The sequence below is a fragment of the Neolamprologus brichardi genome, chromosome 12, assembly GCF_056152115.1.
Source record: "Neolamprologus brichardi isolate AB-2024 chromosome 12, ASM5615211v1, whole genome shotgun sequence".
NCBI classification, from domain to species: domain Eukaryota; kingdom Metazoa; phylum Chordata; class Actinopteri; order Cichliformes; family Cichlidae; genus Neolamprologus; species Neolamprologus brichardi.
The window spans coordinates 22,138,475-22,157,827 of NC_142115.1; the positions used below are offsets into that span (position 1 = coordinate 22,138,475).

The 19,353-nt window shown below is 38.7% G+C and overlaps 1 protein-coding gene across 2 annotated transcripts in view; it reads left to right on the forward strand.

Moving 5' to 3' along the window:
* unc5ca (unc-5 netrin receptor Ca) overlaps positions 1-19,353 on the forward strand; it is a 189,250-nt gene that overhangs the window by 76,226 nt on the left and 93,671 nt on the right. For both annotated transcript variants that reach the window (XM_006789724.3, XM_006789723.3), the window contains exon 2: positions 9,309-9,545. In XM_006789724.3, the coding sequence (XP_006789787.1) occupies positions 9,309-9,545 (237 nt within the window). The remainder of the gene's footprint in view (positions 1-9,308; positions 9,546-19,353) is intronic.

Consider the following 19,353-nt stretch of genomic DNA (forward strand, 5'->3'; position numbering starts at 1 on the left):
GAAAAGCATTGAGTTTTAATTCCTTTTTAAGGCAAATGAGTAGAGCAGTATGAAGCAATTTGGATAAGGAGACAGGATGGAAGACACGGAAACACTAATGCATCTGAAGAACAGAAAGAAAAGAGTGGGGGAAAAAAAGAGTATGAAAAAGCCACAAGGCACAGGAGATCGGGTCTTGCACAAAGTGGCTGGGTGGGTAGAGTACTGTGTGAAATGTGCCTCTGGGGAACTGACCTAAGAAAGACGGATGGCTAAATCTATGTCATTACTCCACTGCAAAAGGAGAACGAGGCTGCAAGCAATAAGAAGAAAAGAACGGTAAGGTATGCAGAAAATGTGAATATGCATAGGTTGTCTAAGGAAACCAGGGAAGACATCACAAACCGAGATGAAAAGGAAGAGAGAGACTCAGACAGATAGGAGGAGGGGAAAAAAATCATAAAGACACATAAGCCTGCATGGAAAGATTCTGACAGGTGGAAAATTATGCAAGCGCAATGATGAACAGAGGGAAACCCATTTGGAGAATGAAACGTTGATCATACAGCCCAGACATGCACACCACCAGTTGGCCATTCTATTAGTTGTCTGCCTCACAGAAAAAAACATTACCCTATCTCCCTGAAAATAGAAGTCCTTCCCCAGCCAGTGTTTTGATATTCTAATGCACTGCCCTGTGCTGGCTGCTTGTATTAATAGCGATACTGAACTGTGATAGTATAACATGAATGAAAGCAAAGCCTCGCTTTTCCCTCAGGCCTGGGATAAGGGAGACAGAATCCATCTGGAAGATAACATTACACAGCAACTCACACAAGTTTGTACCCCCACAAGCTTACATAAGACTATGCATATAAATGAGGTATTCCGTCTGCATGTGGCTGCGTGTGATGTGAGTACAGTCGTGCCTGTGCGTAATGCCAAATTAAAGTTGTGCATTACAGAGCTGATAACTGTCCATGATTGTGAAATTACTATAATTATTCTTCTTCTGACTGTCCATGTGCTTCCCTGTTTCTCCTTGTGCACTGGTGCATTTGGTTTCTTACTACAGTATTACTGCATTATTCCATTTCTGAGAGACCCTGTGATTAATCAGTTTTGCAAATTAGTCTTTTGGTGATTTGTAAGCTCCAGTTCTTTACATTTTGCCAGAAAACAGCATCATATTGTGAATCTGGGCAAAACAGATAAATATATGTGAGAAAATATAAATGAAAATGATGTGTTGGTTGCATGACATCCATAGCTAGAGAGGAGGAGTAGAGAGATGAGAGACTTGCAGAAAGTGGCCTGTCCTTACTGGTTCTCACACCTGACCTAGATCAGAAAGAAGACTCACATTATGGCCAAAGACTCGAACAGGTCTCCTCGCCATGATCGTGTAAGCTGATAGTGTGCTTTCAGGAGTCACAAAGTTGTACACAAAAAAACTACAACCAAAGCCTCATTGCTTGTTACCAACCTAGAAAGAGGAGAATTGGATGTAAGCACCCTCTACAGACCAGCCTGTGCTGTCCACTGAGGTGTATCAGTACACCTAAGCTGACTTGCACTGCAGAAACTGGAGATAAGCCCTGGCTTATGAGACATTTAAAGAGAAATGAGGCGTGCTTGATCTCAGGTGCTTCATATGTGGAAGAATACTCTATACTTTCCCTTTTTTTTTTCTTTTCGCCCCTCCATGGCTGAGCCAGATTACTTTACAGGAAATAGCTGAAGACGTAATCAGTAGAGAAAGAAAATGACAGCCACAAAGTAAAGGAAAGGCAAAAATGTGAGAACAAAAGATGCACCATGATAAGAAAAGTAACACCCAAGTCCTGTGAAGTATCTTTCTGTGTGTGTCTCATGTACATGTAATGCTTGGCAAAGACAGCTATATATATAAAAAAAATAGATGTAGAATTTTTTCACACTGCCTACCTGCAAACACCCACGCATCAGCTGCTCCTGTGCAGCATGTGTCCCTGTTTAAAATGCGCCTGTGCCCAATTTTATATATGTGTGATGTATGTCCAACTGTGACTGTGCGAGTCATTTTCTCAATGTGACTTTTTACCAAACATGACTCAGGCGACTCCTGAAGTGATTTCTATATCTCTGTTATTTTGCCTTTCATTACCTCCCTTCTTGTGTTAATCACTTTGCTTTTATCTTAAATTTTTTGACCTCAATATAGCAGTGGTATCAGCGATCTTTGCAGTTTAAATTTGCTTTGGGATGAAAGCTTCTGTTGACTTTTCATTTTATCAAAGTGTTGAAGAAACGGATCTTATTGATTTTTTAAAAAATATTTGGCGAAGTATCCTGGCAAGTAATTTGTATGCTAAATTGGAATTTGTTCTAAAAACTGGTAAAAAAAAAGTCAGGTCTGAAAAGTTGGCAGGTACGCCCTGTGTGAAGGTGACTTTCATGGTCAAATTCCTTCAGTGGTTGTTGGCATATGTAAGTCAAATGATAGCTAACCAACCCTATAGTTATTGTCCTAGTGCCGCAGATGACTGAAATAAGCTGTATTAAATAAATGCTAACTGAAAAATTTAGAGCATTTAGTATCTGCTTTTATTCATACTTCTTTAAATGTGCAAGTACAGTATAAAAACATTAATCTCAACACTCACTTCATCCACATAAATACAGATGCAAACACGAATGCATGCACATGTATGACTGCATAATATTAGCACATATTGCAGCATGTGCATTGATTTTTAAAATGCACATGCTGCAATATGTGCTTACTATTCTCCGAACTGATTACTAATAATATGGAACTAAATAAAATGAACATGATCTGTGTCTGTGGAGATTTGGAGTCAAGTATGTGAGTTTGCATCTGGAGCTGTAAAATAGATATTTAAGCTGTGAATTTTGTAGACTGTGTGAAGGTGTGCATGTGCTTTAACACAGAGTGACACTTCTAATAAAGGAAAACATCAGAAAGTTAAAAAAAAAAAACATATTGCATAAGTTATTGACAAAAAACATTTAGCCCCTTCATGTTTTTACATTTTTTTTGTTTTCCATTGCTAACTTGAATGAATTCTTCAGACCGCGTAGGCTCTATTACAGTATATGCTATAGGTTTCAACCAAAAGGCTGCAGGATACGTTAGATTTATACCTTTTTTAATCCTTCAGACAAGTTGTAGCCTGACTTGAGTCAGCCCTCTTCAGGCAGAACTGTAAATCTAGTTCCAGGCTTAGCTGGGGCCTTACATGTCATACACTAAAAGCTGGAGGACGCCAGCCAGCTGTCACTGTCTGCTCCATTCCTAAACAGTCTAACATTCACCTATTCCCTGCCTTTATGCATCACCTGGTATGGCTCTTGGCTATAACAAAAAGTGTCTTGTGCATAGTATATTATATCCATCAGGTAGACATGATTCATCAACCAGTCTAACAGCACTTTTTGCCACACAAAATAACACAGTAGGGTTTTTTTTCTTGTTTGAGATTCCATGTAAAACTGCAACCAGCAATCAAGAGTCCTCATACTGATAATGATATAATCCTGTGTGTTTTCACGGATTTACACTGGTATATACTTCTCCTAAAGTTTATAATTAAAATATAGTTATATTTAATTGAGCAAAGTTAATAGAATGCTGATGCGTCTACTCATAATTTACATAATCTTTCTGCTTGGGGACTTCAGACTGAGGATAAAATTAAGTTTCAAACAGATGCAGAAAAAAATGTGAGATCACTTACTGCGTTGTTTAAAAAGCAATGGGACATTCATGTCAAGTAGTTCAACAAACTTAGTCACTTGATCCCCTTTTTATAACAGATTTTTCTGTAAGAACAGCTCACACTGTTACACTTGCACACAGGTAGTGTTGTTTTATCAGGACATTTGTGAACCACCATAGCTTTTCTGGTATTTGGTCATTCTGCCTCTCACGAGAACCACTTACAATCTGAAAATAACTCTCACAAATGTGATTAAAAAAAATCTAAAATACTTGAAATTCAAAAGATAATATGTCAAGATTTTAACTGTTTGATTCCTAGAATACCATGAATGCTTTTTCAAGGTTGTGTCCACTAGTAAAGGCATCGTGAATAGCCTTTACCCAGACTGTGTGAGGAGTGCTTCGGTTTGTGAGGACAAACAGGTTTTGACCACCAAGCTTTTTGTTTGTTTTGTTTTTTAAAGGAAGCTAGAATGAAAATCTGTCTTAATGACACTTTTTAACAAAAGATGAAATTAGTTAGAGAAACATACCATACTATAATAACAATATACAGTATATAAATCTTTAATAATGGTTTTATTAATAATGAAATTCCTCTGTTGTTCTGCTCAGTTGTCCTGGCTTACAGGTATACCTTCAGGCAAAAGTGGGTAAATGGATCCTTACCCACACATATAGCTATTTCAAAGCATGAATAATTTAACAGGGGATGGGTAAACGTTTAAGAAATTTGAGTACTGAATACGCAGTGGGAGAAAAAAAAAATTCAAAAGAGAATATTAAAATCTGTCTGTAATGACAGCAAATCCTGAAAGCAGCTGAACGAGAGAAAGAGAAGGAAGACAACAGGAAATCAGAAATGCTCAACTGCTGCTCTATAGACATGCCTGATATTATTATGTTATTTAGAGTACTGTCTATCTGTGCGTGTGTGTGCGCACGAGCTTGCATGAACAGATGCTTTGGGCGGGTTTGGTTGTATGTTTGCGGACCTGCTGTTTGTCTTTTTGTTTTCCATGTGTGTGTGTGTGTGAGAGAGAGAGAGAGAGAGAGCAAGAGAGAGAATGGTTGACATCATATATCCAATTCCACGGCAATGATACATTAGCTCTCTGCTGGGCCATCATCTCTCAGTCTTCTCAGTTTTCATCTTTCTCTTCACCTCCCTATACTCCCTGAATCACCTTTCAAGATTCAAATAGGTCATTTTAAGTTGAATCTGATAAAGTGTAAAGGATGTGTTTTTGTCCATATGTGTGTGCAGGAAAAAATGAGTGTAAGTAATGGGAAAATTGTATTTGTTGTGTTCGTAAAACAATGTGAGTGTTTGTGAGAGACACAACCAGAGAGGAAGAGCGAGAGCTAGAGAACAGAGAAATATGGGAATCCATATGCTTCTTGTTTTTCTCTGGTGCATAAAAACACTTTTGCACCTTTACGTTTGTGCGAGTGTGTGCATTTTCCTTTGTTTTTGTATGTGTGAGTTGTGTAATTTGGCTGTAAAGACATGGATTGTTTTAGGTTTGTTTGGTTGTCTGTGGTTGTGTGTATGCTGTCAATAGTGGTTGGATTAGGGGTAAAGGGGTGGGGGGTGGGTGGCTACCATTTTATGTCTATTTACGATGTGTGTGTGTGTGTGTGTGTGTGTGTGTGTGTGTGTGTGTGTGTGTGTGTGTGTGTGTGTGTGTGAGTTAGAGCGTAGCCGTTTCTCAGAAAGTGAATGTTTTTGCAGCTGCTACAGATTGAAACTAACCGATAAGACATTAAGAAGTATGATTTCATGATTTCCACGGCTACTGCACTGATAGGCATCGCATGCTACTTGCAGCGCCAACAAAACAAGACCCAGACACACATACATGCTCCTACTCATGAGGCATTTTGACCTTATACGGCACTAAGTTTGGCTTTGTTTGGCATTAGGTTGGACGAATGAATGCATTTTTTTTTTTTGCACTCTCCAGCGTCAGCTTTTCAAATTGTTTACATATTTGTTTGTTACTCCTGTAACTAACAGGAACATTTAAAAATGATCAAATCCTGCTCATATTGCACTTTTTTATGGAAACCATTCAAACCCAAAAATGTATTACTGATGCAAACCATTAAGTCATGCAAAGTCTGTGAGTAGCCTGTTGTTTTTAATGTACAAATATTATAGTATTTGTCTTGTCAACAGGGGTTTGCTGCGTACCATGTTAAATTATTTCAGCATTGTTTGCTTTTTTTTTTGCTCAATCTGTCAGTAACCTATTGACCTCTATACTGATTCCAGTGGTCATAATATTGTCTGACGTTCAGAGATGATTAGTCGCCTCTGATGACATATGTTTTTAGCAGATTTACAGATATTTATTGGTTTGGTTTGTAGGTATTCTAAGGTGGGCTTCCCTACTGACTTCAAGGAGGGAATAAATGCGGTTTTAGCCAGTGGCACATATTTACAACATACTGTAAATCGAACCTGGACATTGTTCTGCTACAGCCATCCATTAGTGATGACAGCATTCAGGCAAGACGTTTATGAGCTGGGCTGTTAGGATCTGTAAGTCACCCTGTCAGGAGATCGGGGGGAGAGGGGTAGGTGGGTGTGTAAGGAGGTGGTGAGACAAGAAAGACGGATAAGGTTTAGAAGAGGAAAACGGATGGAAAAGGCAAAAGCGATGCGCTGTGAGAGGAGACGAGGGCACAGGGAAGATGCAGAAGTGGAAGGAAACAGTAAGCATTTGGGAAACAAAGCTTTTATTCACAGAGATTTTTCCCCCCTCCATCCTTCCCATTTTCTCCATTCCACCAACACTCTTTTCTAGCTATCATGTTTCTTGTGCCAATCAATAATTTATAGCTGTCGCTCCAGAGCCATGAACCCCTTCAGCTCTCTGAATGACAGATGAGGGTGAGAATGATTATTGGGGCGAAGTGAAAAGCAGTAGGGGCGCAAAAGCAGGTTCATGGAGGGGAAAAAAGGAGCAAAAAATAGCTATACAGAGAAGGCGGTGCAGCAAGTGAGAAACTAACAGAGAAATGGCTGAATTTGACACTGGATAAATAACCAAGTGTTGGAGAAAATTTCCCACAGATAATGAAATTATACAGTGAAAATGTCTACCAATTTCCATACTCTCAGAGAACTAATTACAGAACTAAGAGAGAAAATGTCAGCTTCGTGACATCAAAGTGGGGACGCTGCCTACTCATTTTCCCCCTATTTGTGTCTTGATGTTTTACCTAAGCTGCTTTTAGCTTCTAGCCCCACAGCACATTTCTATTCTCCAAGATAAGGGCCACAATTACAAACGCACACATGGATATGGTTGAGGAATGGAAGATTGTGTATGCATGTGCATAAGCACATACATTTATGTGTCGTTTTTTTGGATGCTGCTTTTGTGTGTATTCACAGCACAGTTTATGTGCAATTGGAGAATTGAAAAATTTGGCCTGAAAAACCATGACGTTGTGTCAGTAGCGTTCTGTATTTAAATTTTCCGATGAGTCACAGATCTCCAGGTGAGGCAGTCACACACAGAGGCACACACATACATACAGAGGTCTAGACAGTCCACAAGGTCCAAATGAAACTGGAAGGTGATGGAGTGGAGGAAACGTCTACGTTAGAAACATTTGTTTGTGTGCGAGAGCGAGTGTGTGTGTTTGTATAAACTTTTGGAAAATAAGTGTATTGTGTCTGCCTCTGTGTGTGTATGCGTCTGTGAGAGAGAGAGAATGAGACCCTAGCTCTTCTCCATCCCACCTGCTCTTGTAATCCTCTGTGTTTTGGCGACCTTGGCAACCCGGTGACAAAACATTCCAGGTGTCGCTTTGATTGAGGTCATGGGTGGGCGAGAAGTGAAAAGATGTTGGAGGTGAGGGAGCAGGATGGACTGAGAGGAGGATAAAGTTCCCGATGGCCTCGGGGTCAGCCATTCAGTTTATTCAGTCATTTCCTGCCTGTGTGTATATATTTTCCCTGCCCATTTCTTTATTTGCTCTTCTTCACGTTTTACAAAAACATATAAAGGAAAAGTTGTAGATTTAAAATCTGAATAAAATGGATGGAGGTTATAATTATGTTATTGATAATTAGTTTTTGTTTGTTTGTTTAGAACATTTATGGTTTTGGCTCACTATTGTGTACATTGATTCATATTTTGTTTACATTTACTCTCAATCAGGGGTAAATATGGCTGCTGAAGGTGGGATATGGCAAGTAAAACTAAAGAGCATTATTAGCTTAAATTTAAACTTATGACTGACCCAATGTAATGGTGACAGTAAAGGCTACACCAGTCCAATAAGGTCCATTACCTTAAACCTTACCATATTGTCTAGTGTGGTAATATATTCCCCTTTTTAAATAGCTGCAATTAGCTATAATTATTACATAATATATAAGCTTTACATTTCTAGTTTAGGAAATGCCAAATGATCAGTACTTAATTTTGTAAGCCTCTCGTCGTCTGTTTCTTTCACTTTTTAGCGTGAATTCATAACATATTACCATTTTGTCCATTTCTGGGCGATAAAGCCTCTGTGTCTTTGACTGACAGACAGAATCAGGCACACAACCTCTTCTGTACATCTGAAATTAAATGCCACTTTAAAAAAAAAAAAATTATTGCTCACTTCTGTTGTGTACAACTGGCCAGATGCTGTGCCATGATCACAACTTTATTGATATCTATAACATGAACACATTAAAGCAATGAGAAGGGAAAAAAGGAGGCATAAGTGTGACCATCTGCTTTAAGTGAACAACTCCATGGCATTAACTGGTAGCAATACCAGACTTCCGCACAAAAAATATAAACTGACTTTATATTATAAAATCTTCACCTGAATATGATTTGGTTTCTGTAAATTGGAGATGCCAGTATGCAGCTCCAGATTATTCCGCTGCATTTTAAACCCTGGTGTTGACCCTACCTGTACAGGTTTGACTCTGCATGAGAGAGGTAGTGCTGTAAGTTACAGGCAAGTAAATGTGTATTTTGATTAGTTTGTGATTTAAGATGGACAAATACTGCAGGGTTTTTTTCTGACAGCAACTCACACTGCAAATCTTCATGGGTATTTCTCCAAATCCAGAACTTGTATGTGCTCCCACTGAAAATGAACAAAAGTCCCTGATTAGTCTTGTCAACTGGCAACCAATTCGTTGCTAAATTCAGGCTAAATCAGTGTACTTTGTCTGCTTGGCTTACTGCTGTGAGTAATCTCATAAAGGATAGCTCCAGTGACTAGCTCCTAAGTTTTTGTTGTATGCTTGTTCAGGAGCTTTCCTCTTTTTGCCCTCTTTCAATCAGTTTTCCTTCATTGTACAGTCTTAATTTTATTAACTTATAAAGTTAAGACACATACAAAGCCAAGATCTTCTTTTTCTTATGGCTCTAATGGCTAACAGAGTGCTATAACTGGACTCCATAAGCAGGTGTACTGTATAATGATGAGGGGGAAAAGCATAGTAGTTTGGATAAAACAGATATTACTGATGAAATCAAAGCGATTGAATACAAGACTCACACTTCCGGCTTCTCTCTTAAAACAGACTAATGAACAGGGGGGAAACATTTGAACACTTAAATTTTCCTTCTTTTTGCAGTGAGAGATGACGAAGATTTCCTGAGTCTGAGTGAGCTCCCAGAAACCTTCCCTTCTGACCCACCGGAACCCTTACCTCACTTCCTGTTTGAACCTGAGGAAGGCTACATTGTCAAAAATAAGCCCGTAAATCTCTACTGCAAAGCAACGCCTGCCACACAGATTTACTTCAAGTGCAACAGTGAGTGGGTCCATCAGAAAGACCACACTGTGGAGGAAAGGGTTGACGAAAACTCAGGTAAGCAAAAGCTAGCACACACACATCTAAATAGAGATTTACTTGGACTTTAGCAGAAAGTGGCTGTAAAGCAACTGTCAAACTTTTTGAGAGAGATTTTTTGGCTGAAAAAACAAAACCCAGCTGTACTTTTACATGGAAACAGCTGGAAAATAAATTGCAAACAAACTAGAAAATAGCAAAAATGCTCAACATATTTAGACTTAACTCATTAAAATCTAACAATTATGTATTGGTGGAGGAGCTTTCTGGTGTATGTGTACGTTTTTGCAAAATCTGTTTCTAACTGGTTTGTAGTGACTAAGGTAGGCAAGGCATTATAAGTGTAGAATCTGTCCATCTTAGTCCTGTAACCACAACATAGACTTCATAGAATACATAGTTACAATTTTTCTGCCACTCTATTCATGGAAAAAAATCATCTTCAATTAATTGTGATCTCTATGTTTTTTTTTTTTTAATTTTTATTTTATTGTAAGTGTGTGAAAGTTCAATTCAATTCAATTCAATTTATTTATATAGCGCCAAATCACAACAAATGTCGCCTCAAGGCGCTTCATAGATACAGAGAAAAGCCCAACAATCATATGACCCCCTATGAGCAAGCACTTTGGCGACAGTGGGAAGGAAAAACTCCCTTTTAACAGGAAGAAACCTCCGGCAGAACCAGGCTCAGGGAGGGGCGGCCATCTGCTGCGACCGGTTGGGGTGAGAGAAGGAAGACAGGATAAAGACATGCTGTGGAAGAGAGACAGAGATTAATAACAGATACGATTCAATACAGAGAGGTCTGTTAATACATAGTGAGTGAGAAAGGTGACTGGAAAGGAAAAACTCAATGCATCATGGGAATCCCCCGGCAGCCTACATCTATTGCAGCATAACTAAGGGAGGATTCAGGGTCACCTGGTCCAGCCCTAACTATATGCTTTAGCAAAAAGGAAAGTTTTAAGCCTAATCTTAAAAGTAGAGATAGTGTCTGTCTCCCGAATCCAAACTGGAAGCTGGTTCCACAGAAGAGGGGCCTGAAAACTGAAGGCTCTCCCTCCCATTCTACTTTTAAATACTCTAGGAACAACAAGTAGGCCTGCAGAGCGAGAGCGAAGTGCTCTAATAGGGTGATATGGTACTACAAGGTCATTAAGATAAGATGGGGCCTGATTATTTAAGACCTTGTATGTGAGGAGCAGGATTTTGAATTCAATTCTGGATTTAACAGGAAGCCAATGAAGGGAAGCCAAAACAGGAGAAATATGCTCTCTCTTTCTAGTCCCTGTCAGTACTCTTGCTGCAGCATTTTGGATTAACTGAAGGCTTTTCAGTGAGTTTTTTGGACATCCTGATAATAATGAATTGCAGTAGTCCAGCCTGGAAGTAATAAATGCATGAACTAGTTTTTCAGCGTCACTCTGAGACAGGATATTTCTAATTTTAGAGATGTTGCGCAAATGGAAGAACGCAGTCTTACATATTTGTTTAATATGTGCGTTGAAGGACATATCCTGGTCAAAAATGACTCCAAGGTTCCTCACAGTGTTACTGGAGGCCAAGGTAATGCCATCCAGAGTAAGAATCTGGTTAGATACCATATTTCTAAGCTTTTCAGCGCCGAGTACAATGACCTCAGTTTTATCTGAGTTGAGAAGCAGAAAGTTAGTGGCCATCCAAGTTTTTATGTCTTTAAGACATTCCTGCAGTTTAACTAATTGGTGTGTGTTATCTGGCTTCATGGACAGATAGAGCTGGGTGTCATCTGCATAGCAGTGAAAATGTATGCTATGTCTTCTAATGATGCTGCCTAGGGGAAGCATGTATAATGTAAACAGAATTGGTCCTAGCACTGAACCCTGTGGAACTCCATAATTAACCTCAGTGTGTGAAGAGGACTCTCCATTTACATGCACAAATTGGAGTCTATTAGATAGATATGATACAAACCACTGCAGTGCAATACCTGTAATACCTACAGCATGTTCTAATCGCTCTAATAGAATATTATGGTCAACAGTATCGAATGCTGCACTAAGGTCAAGAAGGACAAGCACAGAGATGAGTCCACTGTCAGAGGCCATAAGAAGATCATTTGTAACCTTCACTAAAGCTGTTTCTGTGCTGTGATGAGCTCTGAAACCTGACTGAAACTCTTCAAATAAACCATTCCTCTGCAGATGATCTGTTAGCTGTTTGACAACTACTCTTTCAAGGATTTTTGATATGAAAGGAAGGTTGGAGATTGGCCTATAATTAGCTAAGACTGCTGGGTCTAGAGATGGCTTTTTGAGTAAAGGTTTAACTGCAGCCACCTTGAAGGCCTGTGGTACATAGCCGATTATTAGAGATAGGTTGATCATATATAAGATCGAAGAATTAATCAATGGCAGAACTTCTTTGAGCAGTTTTGTAGGAATGGGGTCTAAAAGACACGTTGATGGTTTGGAGGAAGTAATTATTGACGTTAACTCAGAAAGATCGATTGGAAAAAAAGAGTCTAACTTAACATCAATGGAACTACAAGTAGCTGTAGATAATATTACATCTGTGGGATGATTATTGGTAATTTTTTCTCTAATGATAAAAATTTTATTTGTGAAGAAGTTCATGAAGTCATCACTAGTTAACGTTAAAGGGATGGTTGGCTCAAAAGAGCTCTGGCTTTTTGTCAGCCTGGCTACAGTGCTGAAGAGAAACCTGGGGTTGTTCTTATTTTCTTCAATCAGTGACGAATAGTAAGCTGTTCTGGCTTTGCGGAGGGCTTTCTTATAAAGCAACAAACTATTTCTCCAGGCTAAATGATGATCCTCTAAATTTGTGACACGCCATTTCCTCTCCAGATTACGAGTCGTCTGCTTGAGGGTACGTGTTTGAGAATTATACCACGGGGTCATGTACTTCTGATTAGAGACCTTAGTTTTCACTGGAGCTACAGTATCCAGAGTCGTACGTAGTGAGGAGGTGAAATTATTAACAAGATAATCGACCTCTGTTGGGGTAGCGTTCAGATAGCTGCTCTGCTCTGTGTTGGTACAGGGCATTGACGATGATAACAGTGGCTGGATTATATTCTTAAACTTAGTTACAGCGCTTTCAGAAAGACATCTACTTTGATAAAGTCCACCCTCCACTGCTGCGTAATCAATTATTGTAAATGTAAATGTTATCAAGAAATGATCAGACAGGAGAGGGTTTTCAGGAAACACTGTTAAATGTTCAGTTTCTATGCCATATGTTAAAACCAGATCTAGAGTGTGATTAAAGTGGTGGGTGGGTTCTTTTACATTTTGAGAGAAACCAATTGAGTCTAACAACAGATTGAATGCCATGTTGAGGCTGTCATTTTTAGCATCTACATGGATGTTAAAATCACCCACAATAATTATTTTATCTGAGCTCAGAACTAAATCAGATATAAAGTCTGAGAAATCAGACAGAAACTCTGTGTAAGGCCCAGGTGGACGATAGATGATAACAAGTAAGACTGGTTTCTGAGTTACACAGCTGGGGTGGATAATGTTAAGCATCAGGCTTTCAAATGAATTAAAAGTCTGTCTTGGTCTTTCATTAATTAATAGACTGGTGTGAAAAATTGCTGCCACACCGCCCCCTCGACCTGTGCTTCGAGATTTCTGGTAGTTAGAATGACTCGGGGGTGTTGATTCATTTAAGCTAACATAATCATCCTGCTGCAACCAGGTTTCTGTAAGGCAGAGTAAATCAATTTGTTGATCATTTATTAAGTCATGTACTAACAGAGACTTGGAAGAGAGAGACCTAATATTTAATAATCCACATTTCACTGTTTTACTCTTTGGTTCAGATGTGGATACTGTATTGTTCTTTCTTTGTAAATGTTTAAGTTGTTTGTTGCTGGTTTTTAGTTTGTTTTTTGTCTTTTTGGAAGCAGACACAGTCTCTATGGAGATGGGTTTTTGGGGGGGTAGCAGGAGGAGAGAAGCTGCAGAGAGGCGTGTAAGACTGCAACTCTGCTTCCTGGTCCCAACTCTGGATAGTCATGTTTTGAGGGGTTTAATAAATTTGTCCATATTTCTAGAAATGAGAGCTGCTCCATCCAAAGTGGGATGGATGCCATCTCTCCTAACAAGACCAGGTTTCCAGGAAAGTGTAGTTCATGATTGTTTATAAACGGTATCCTTCAAAATATGGGGCAAATGACATGTCTTTTGATTCAGTGATTCAGTTTTGGGGGTCATGACTATCCTTATATGGACAGGTGACAAAAATGTAATGTATTTAAATTAATTCATTTACTTATACCAAAACAAAATAATAATAATTTTTAAACACTGTGAAAACAGAAAATGAGCTGTAAGCATGCGGCTTTGAACAAGAGGTGTATTTATCATTTACACATATATTTGACACAGTCTGCAGCAGGTGTTACTTGCCATACATCATACAGAGGTTGTTTGTATTACATGTTATTTAAAATCAGACCGTTTAAATGGGCTTTTAACATGCCTACACTGCATAGTCAATTAAGTCCCCCTTTCCCTTTTGATTTATCTGGGCATTTGTCAGTGTCTGGCCCTGTTGATATTTTGCTCTTTGTGATGTGTCCAAATTTTTTGTCTCACTGGTACACTGGAAGCTCACAGGTTAAATCCATTATTCAGATGTTTTATTTGTCCAGAAAGGTAGGTCACATGTCAGATGTGTGTACACAGCTGTCCCACTGCCAGTGCTGTACTGCGATGTTCAGAGGACAGTTTAATGGGATCCACAACGATGTACTGGATCGCAGCCAAAGTTCCACACTTGTCGCTTGACAGCACATGGTATTACTCTGCAGGCTAGGTAATGATGAATCATGCTGTTGCTTTGGCAGGAATACAAAGATATACACAACCTGGTTTCTTAGACTTAAGGTTGACGTGAGCTCAGCTTATGGGTTTCCACCTGCTTGATAATAAGCTTCGGTCCCCAGAGCAAGCAAAACTGAAACACATGCTTGGTTGGAAAAAAACAATTGGGTCAACAAACAGCAGCATAAATCAGAATTGCTATTTTGGCTTATGCATCTCTCTCTCTCTCTCTCTCTCTCCATATATATATATATATATATATATATATATATATATATATATATATATATATATATATTAGGGGTGCAACGATACACAAAATTCACGGTTCGGTTCGGTTCGATACTTTGGTGTCACGGTTCGATATTTTTTTGATACAAACAAATGTTCATGTTTTTTTAATTTGTCATTTATTAAAATTATAAATATATATTTTAACTCAAAAGTACAGTTTTTAAATTTAATGTCACTGAAACAACAAACAACAACAAAAAAATAAATCTATCTGATCAAGAAATCACTCATCTTTGGAAAAGAGAGTTTATTACAGAGAAATGGCTCTTTCCAAAATAAAAGCTATACTATACGCTTCTTCTGGGGTATACTCTCAGCAGCATATTAAACATATCAGGTCCCCATAAGGAGAATCATGTGCTAACGGCTGTCTAAATGACTCGGGTAAAGTTTGTAGCATGCGCGCTTGTTGTTTTTGTCTGCTTCCACTTGTCTTTGCACTAGGATGATGTCGGAGTAAATGTGCAGTCATATTCGTTGTGTTCCCACTAGTGCTGTCAGCGTTAAACTCGTTAAAATGACATTAACGCCATAACGTGGCTAATCTCCGTTAAGAAGTTACCGCGGATCACCCCGTGCGTGGGGCTGGACGGCGTCAACACGTTAACAAGCTAACTGCGCTAATGCACTAGTTCCCACCAATTGAGTATTGCGTGGCACATCTGACATACTGTTTTACTTTTGTCCATGACGCGCTTACCTTCAGGGTCATGCTTCACATGAAAACCAAGATAGTTCCAAACGCCAGATCTGAATGAGGGTGGGGGAGGTTCAGTTTCGGGTAGCGTTGAGGCAGTTGGCATGTTGCAACGAAGTTAGCTTCTGTCTTGATAGCTTGCGCTGCGCTCAGTGGATCTGCGCTCGACAGTGAAGCCTAGGCGAAGTAGTCGAACGCAGATCCACTGAGCGCTCAACACAGAGAGCATCGTCAGAAGAAAAGTTGATAAAATAAATAAAAAATTTTGTATTGTGCGTACCAAACCGAAAGCACTGTATCGAACAGTTCAATATCAATACAAGTATTGTTGCACCACTAATATATATATATATATATATGTATATATATATATACCCCCTTTTTGTTGCAAAGAACATCCCGGAAGCAGAAATTGTGCTGTATGTATACATTCATTCTTTGATGTTCTAGTTGGTGTCTGCTTCAGTTCTTAACCAAATCAGACACAGAAACAAAGGTTCGTATGCATATAGTGTTAAATACTATTTTCATAGAAGGTAAATTAAAATAGTAGTAATTTCTCTTCATCTATAGCATCATATCCCCATTGTGTTGCTTGTATTTGATTTCTTAAACATACTTTAAAAAAAATGTTTTCCCTTTTCATCTGTCTTACTGCTTTCTAATATTTGAGTACTAACTTTTTTGCTGAGAGCACAAACACAAAACAAAACTGTTAATAAGATGGTAAGTTGGCGTGCTGTCATCAGTTTTGTTTATTCATGAGTTTATGCTCACAGTCTTGCCCTCAGATCTTCCCTCTTTCTTTCCTCCTCTGTCTCCCAGTGCTCAGTACTGACTTCATGTGCAGCTGCTAGTCATTTATTAGTCTTCCATCAGCTGTTTGCTAGCTGCTGTGTTTTGAGTTATATGTTACTGAGAGGAATTTCTGTTTAATTAATGAACCATGGCTTTAAACTGTCCTCTTGTCTAGTAATTGACACTTAGTTATTAACATAATTTCGATCACCCAGTCTAAGATACACCCCCTCCCACATACATCAAGTTATTTTTATTATGTTTCTACAGTAGATTTGTAATTGTGTATAAAGCTCATTTTATATATTAATATCAAATATCATCTTTCCGAGTTCTCCTGTCTGTCCTGTCTGTTGAAATTGTCCTCTCTTCCTCCCCTCACATCCAACCTGTTGACCAGATGGCCGCCCCTCCTTCAGCCTGGCTCTGTCAGAGGTTTCTTCCTGTTAAAAGCGAGTTTTTCCTTCCCACTGTCACCAAAGTGCTTGCTCATAGGTGTTCATGTGGTTGTTGGGGTTTTCTTTGTATTATTGTAGGGCCTTACCTTACAATATCAAGTGCCTTGAGGTAGGGCTGCTCAATTAATCGAATTTTAATCTCGATTACGATCTGGGCTTTCAACGATCATTAAAAATGACTGAGCCGATTATTAGCCCCTCCCTCGTGCTTTACTCTCGCGCTGCTCCGTGTGGCAAATCGAGCGCACCTCGCTGCATTTCGAACACGTGTCACAACAATTAAGAGGACCCGAGGGAAGCTCGGAAAGCTAAGCAGAAGTTGTTTGGAGAGGAGAGTGACTGCCGTTGGTTGAAAAGAGAGGTAAAAAAAAAAAACTTCAGTGGTGTGGAAACATTATGGGTTCGCGGAGTCAGACGTGGATCAAGTAGACATAGTGTGTAAACTTTGCTACAGTGTCGTAGCTGCACCACAGAGCAACACTGCAAAGTTCACTAAACATAGATGTTTACATTTTTCATTTATTTTTTATATTGCAAACATTTGCACTGTTATCAGTATTTGCACACTATTTTTTATTATTTCTTGACAATCTTTAAAGTCATTATTCAATACATTGTTATTGCTAAATAAATATCGTCAAATAATCGAGATCTCAATTTCAGTGAAAATAATCGTGATTATCATTTTTGCCATAATCGAGCAGCCCTACCTTGAGGAATCTGTTATTATGAGTTGGTGTTATGTAAATAGAAAAGAGTAATCCTCAGGTCTTGGTCAAACATGGATTAAGTTTTGGAAGTTTTGGATTTTGGAACTGCTCAAGATGCGTTTTAGTTTGCATAATTTGTTTGCTGCTCTAGGAAATTTCATCTCAAGCACACAATAATCAGTATACACATACAAAATATGGCAACTGAATAATTAAATAGAGCTGATGATATCGAAGATTGCGTTAAGTCATTATTGTTGTTGTTGTTGTTTGATAACAGCAATTTGATTACAATAATGGGCAATAATTTCTCTGCTCTAAATATACAGATGAAAAGTGCAAACAACACAGTCGAAATGATGAGAGAAGGCCTTTTTGGTGTCAGACAAAGCTTTTAGTTCACTCTGAAAATATAGGCAATGAAATTAAAAACTAATTACAAATGCTAGATATATGTATATATCTGTATAGATAAATACAGTATTATAGTACACAGTTTTAGTTAATCGCTTAGAAATCTACTGTAGGGTCTTTGAATTTACTGTGTGTGCACTGTTTATCTGTTTGTCTTTGGTAAAACCTATACTCTGTAAGCTGTTTACTTCTCTTTGTTTCCTGCTGTTTCAGCAGCACAGCTAGAAGCTTTGACCCCCATACTGCTTTTATTATCTGTTTTCTTTCTCCCTCTCTTCCCCTCTGTCCCATCTCCTTACTTGCTGTTCTCCTTTCTTTTCTTTTCCTTTCTCTCTGCCTCATGCTGTTTTGTGCTCTACTCTAATTTCCACCGCCTGAAACTGGAGTGAGCAAAGTCAGATAAAAACCTGAGCTTGAGGAAGCAGGGGAGAGAAGTAGGGGTTGAAGGAGAGATGTTGATGGAGGGTACCTTTAAGAGGACTGAAAAGGCCAACAGCTATCAGGGAGTCACACTGAGGAGAAAGACGATATGAATCCTGTTGTGCCTCCTGTCCCCCTCTCTCTGCCTGTCTTCTCATATTTTAGCAGAAAATGTAAAGTCAGCTCAAGTGTTGAAACACAGAGAAATTTGATTCCGGGGATAGAATGAAGTAGATAAACAAACACAGCAAATGTAAAACAACCAAAAGTTGTGTTAAAAAGCTCTGTGTGCCCTGTTTCATTTTACTGCTTTTATAAGTAGAGTAACAGAAATGCAAACATTAAGTGTGGAAAATCAGAGAAAAAACAAAACAGTGATGATTTACTGTCTTGAAAGATTAAATATTGAGGACTGAATAATGGAGCAATGTTGAAATTTTAAAAAAAGTATGTTTATTGTATTTTTTGTGATTACATATTTTTTATATAACAAAGTTTAAAAAGATAAGTAAAATATGAATGCATGCTTAGTGATGCACTGATTTTACAATGGACTGACTGCTTCCACGGTGTCTTCTGTCAGTGTAGAAGCTACTGTCGCCAGCTCCCTTATACACCAGGGGTTGCCACAGTGGGTAGCTTCACGTTTTTGACTTGGCAGAGTTTTGATGCTAGATGCCCTTCCTGATGCAACCCCAAAGGGATCTGTGTGTCCTATAGAGACGCTGTCTGTTGCATGGGCTTGCATACATTTGCCAAGGTGAAATCTGTATATTTTTTAAATTTCAATAAAAAGTCCTTAGAAGGTGTTGTAAACTTTGCTTTCTGGATGATTTGCAATTATCCAGAAAATGATTTATTTATATATATAAAGCTAGCTAACTTGATACTGTTGGGCTTTCAGCCAAAGCCGCACATAAAAGAAACAAAAAGTTCCCCCCCACCCCCCCAAAAAAGCCCTCCTCCAGACAGGTGTTAATACAATCTCATTATTAGCAGTGACATTTGCTAAAACATGCTTACCATATCTCCATTTTAATTAATGTTGTGTAAGGTGCAGATCAGCATAATTTGTGCAGATCGCGTATGTTATTGCGAAGGGCATTTCTCCAGTGTTTGCTTAAGCCATATGCGTACAACCACAGTATATCTCCATTAGCCTTGAAGTGTGCTAATGACATGTTGTGTACCAGGTTA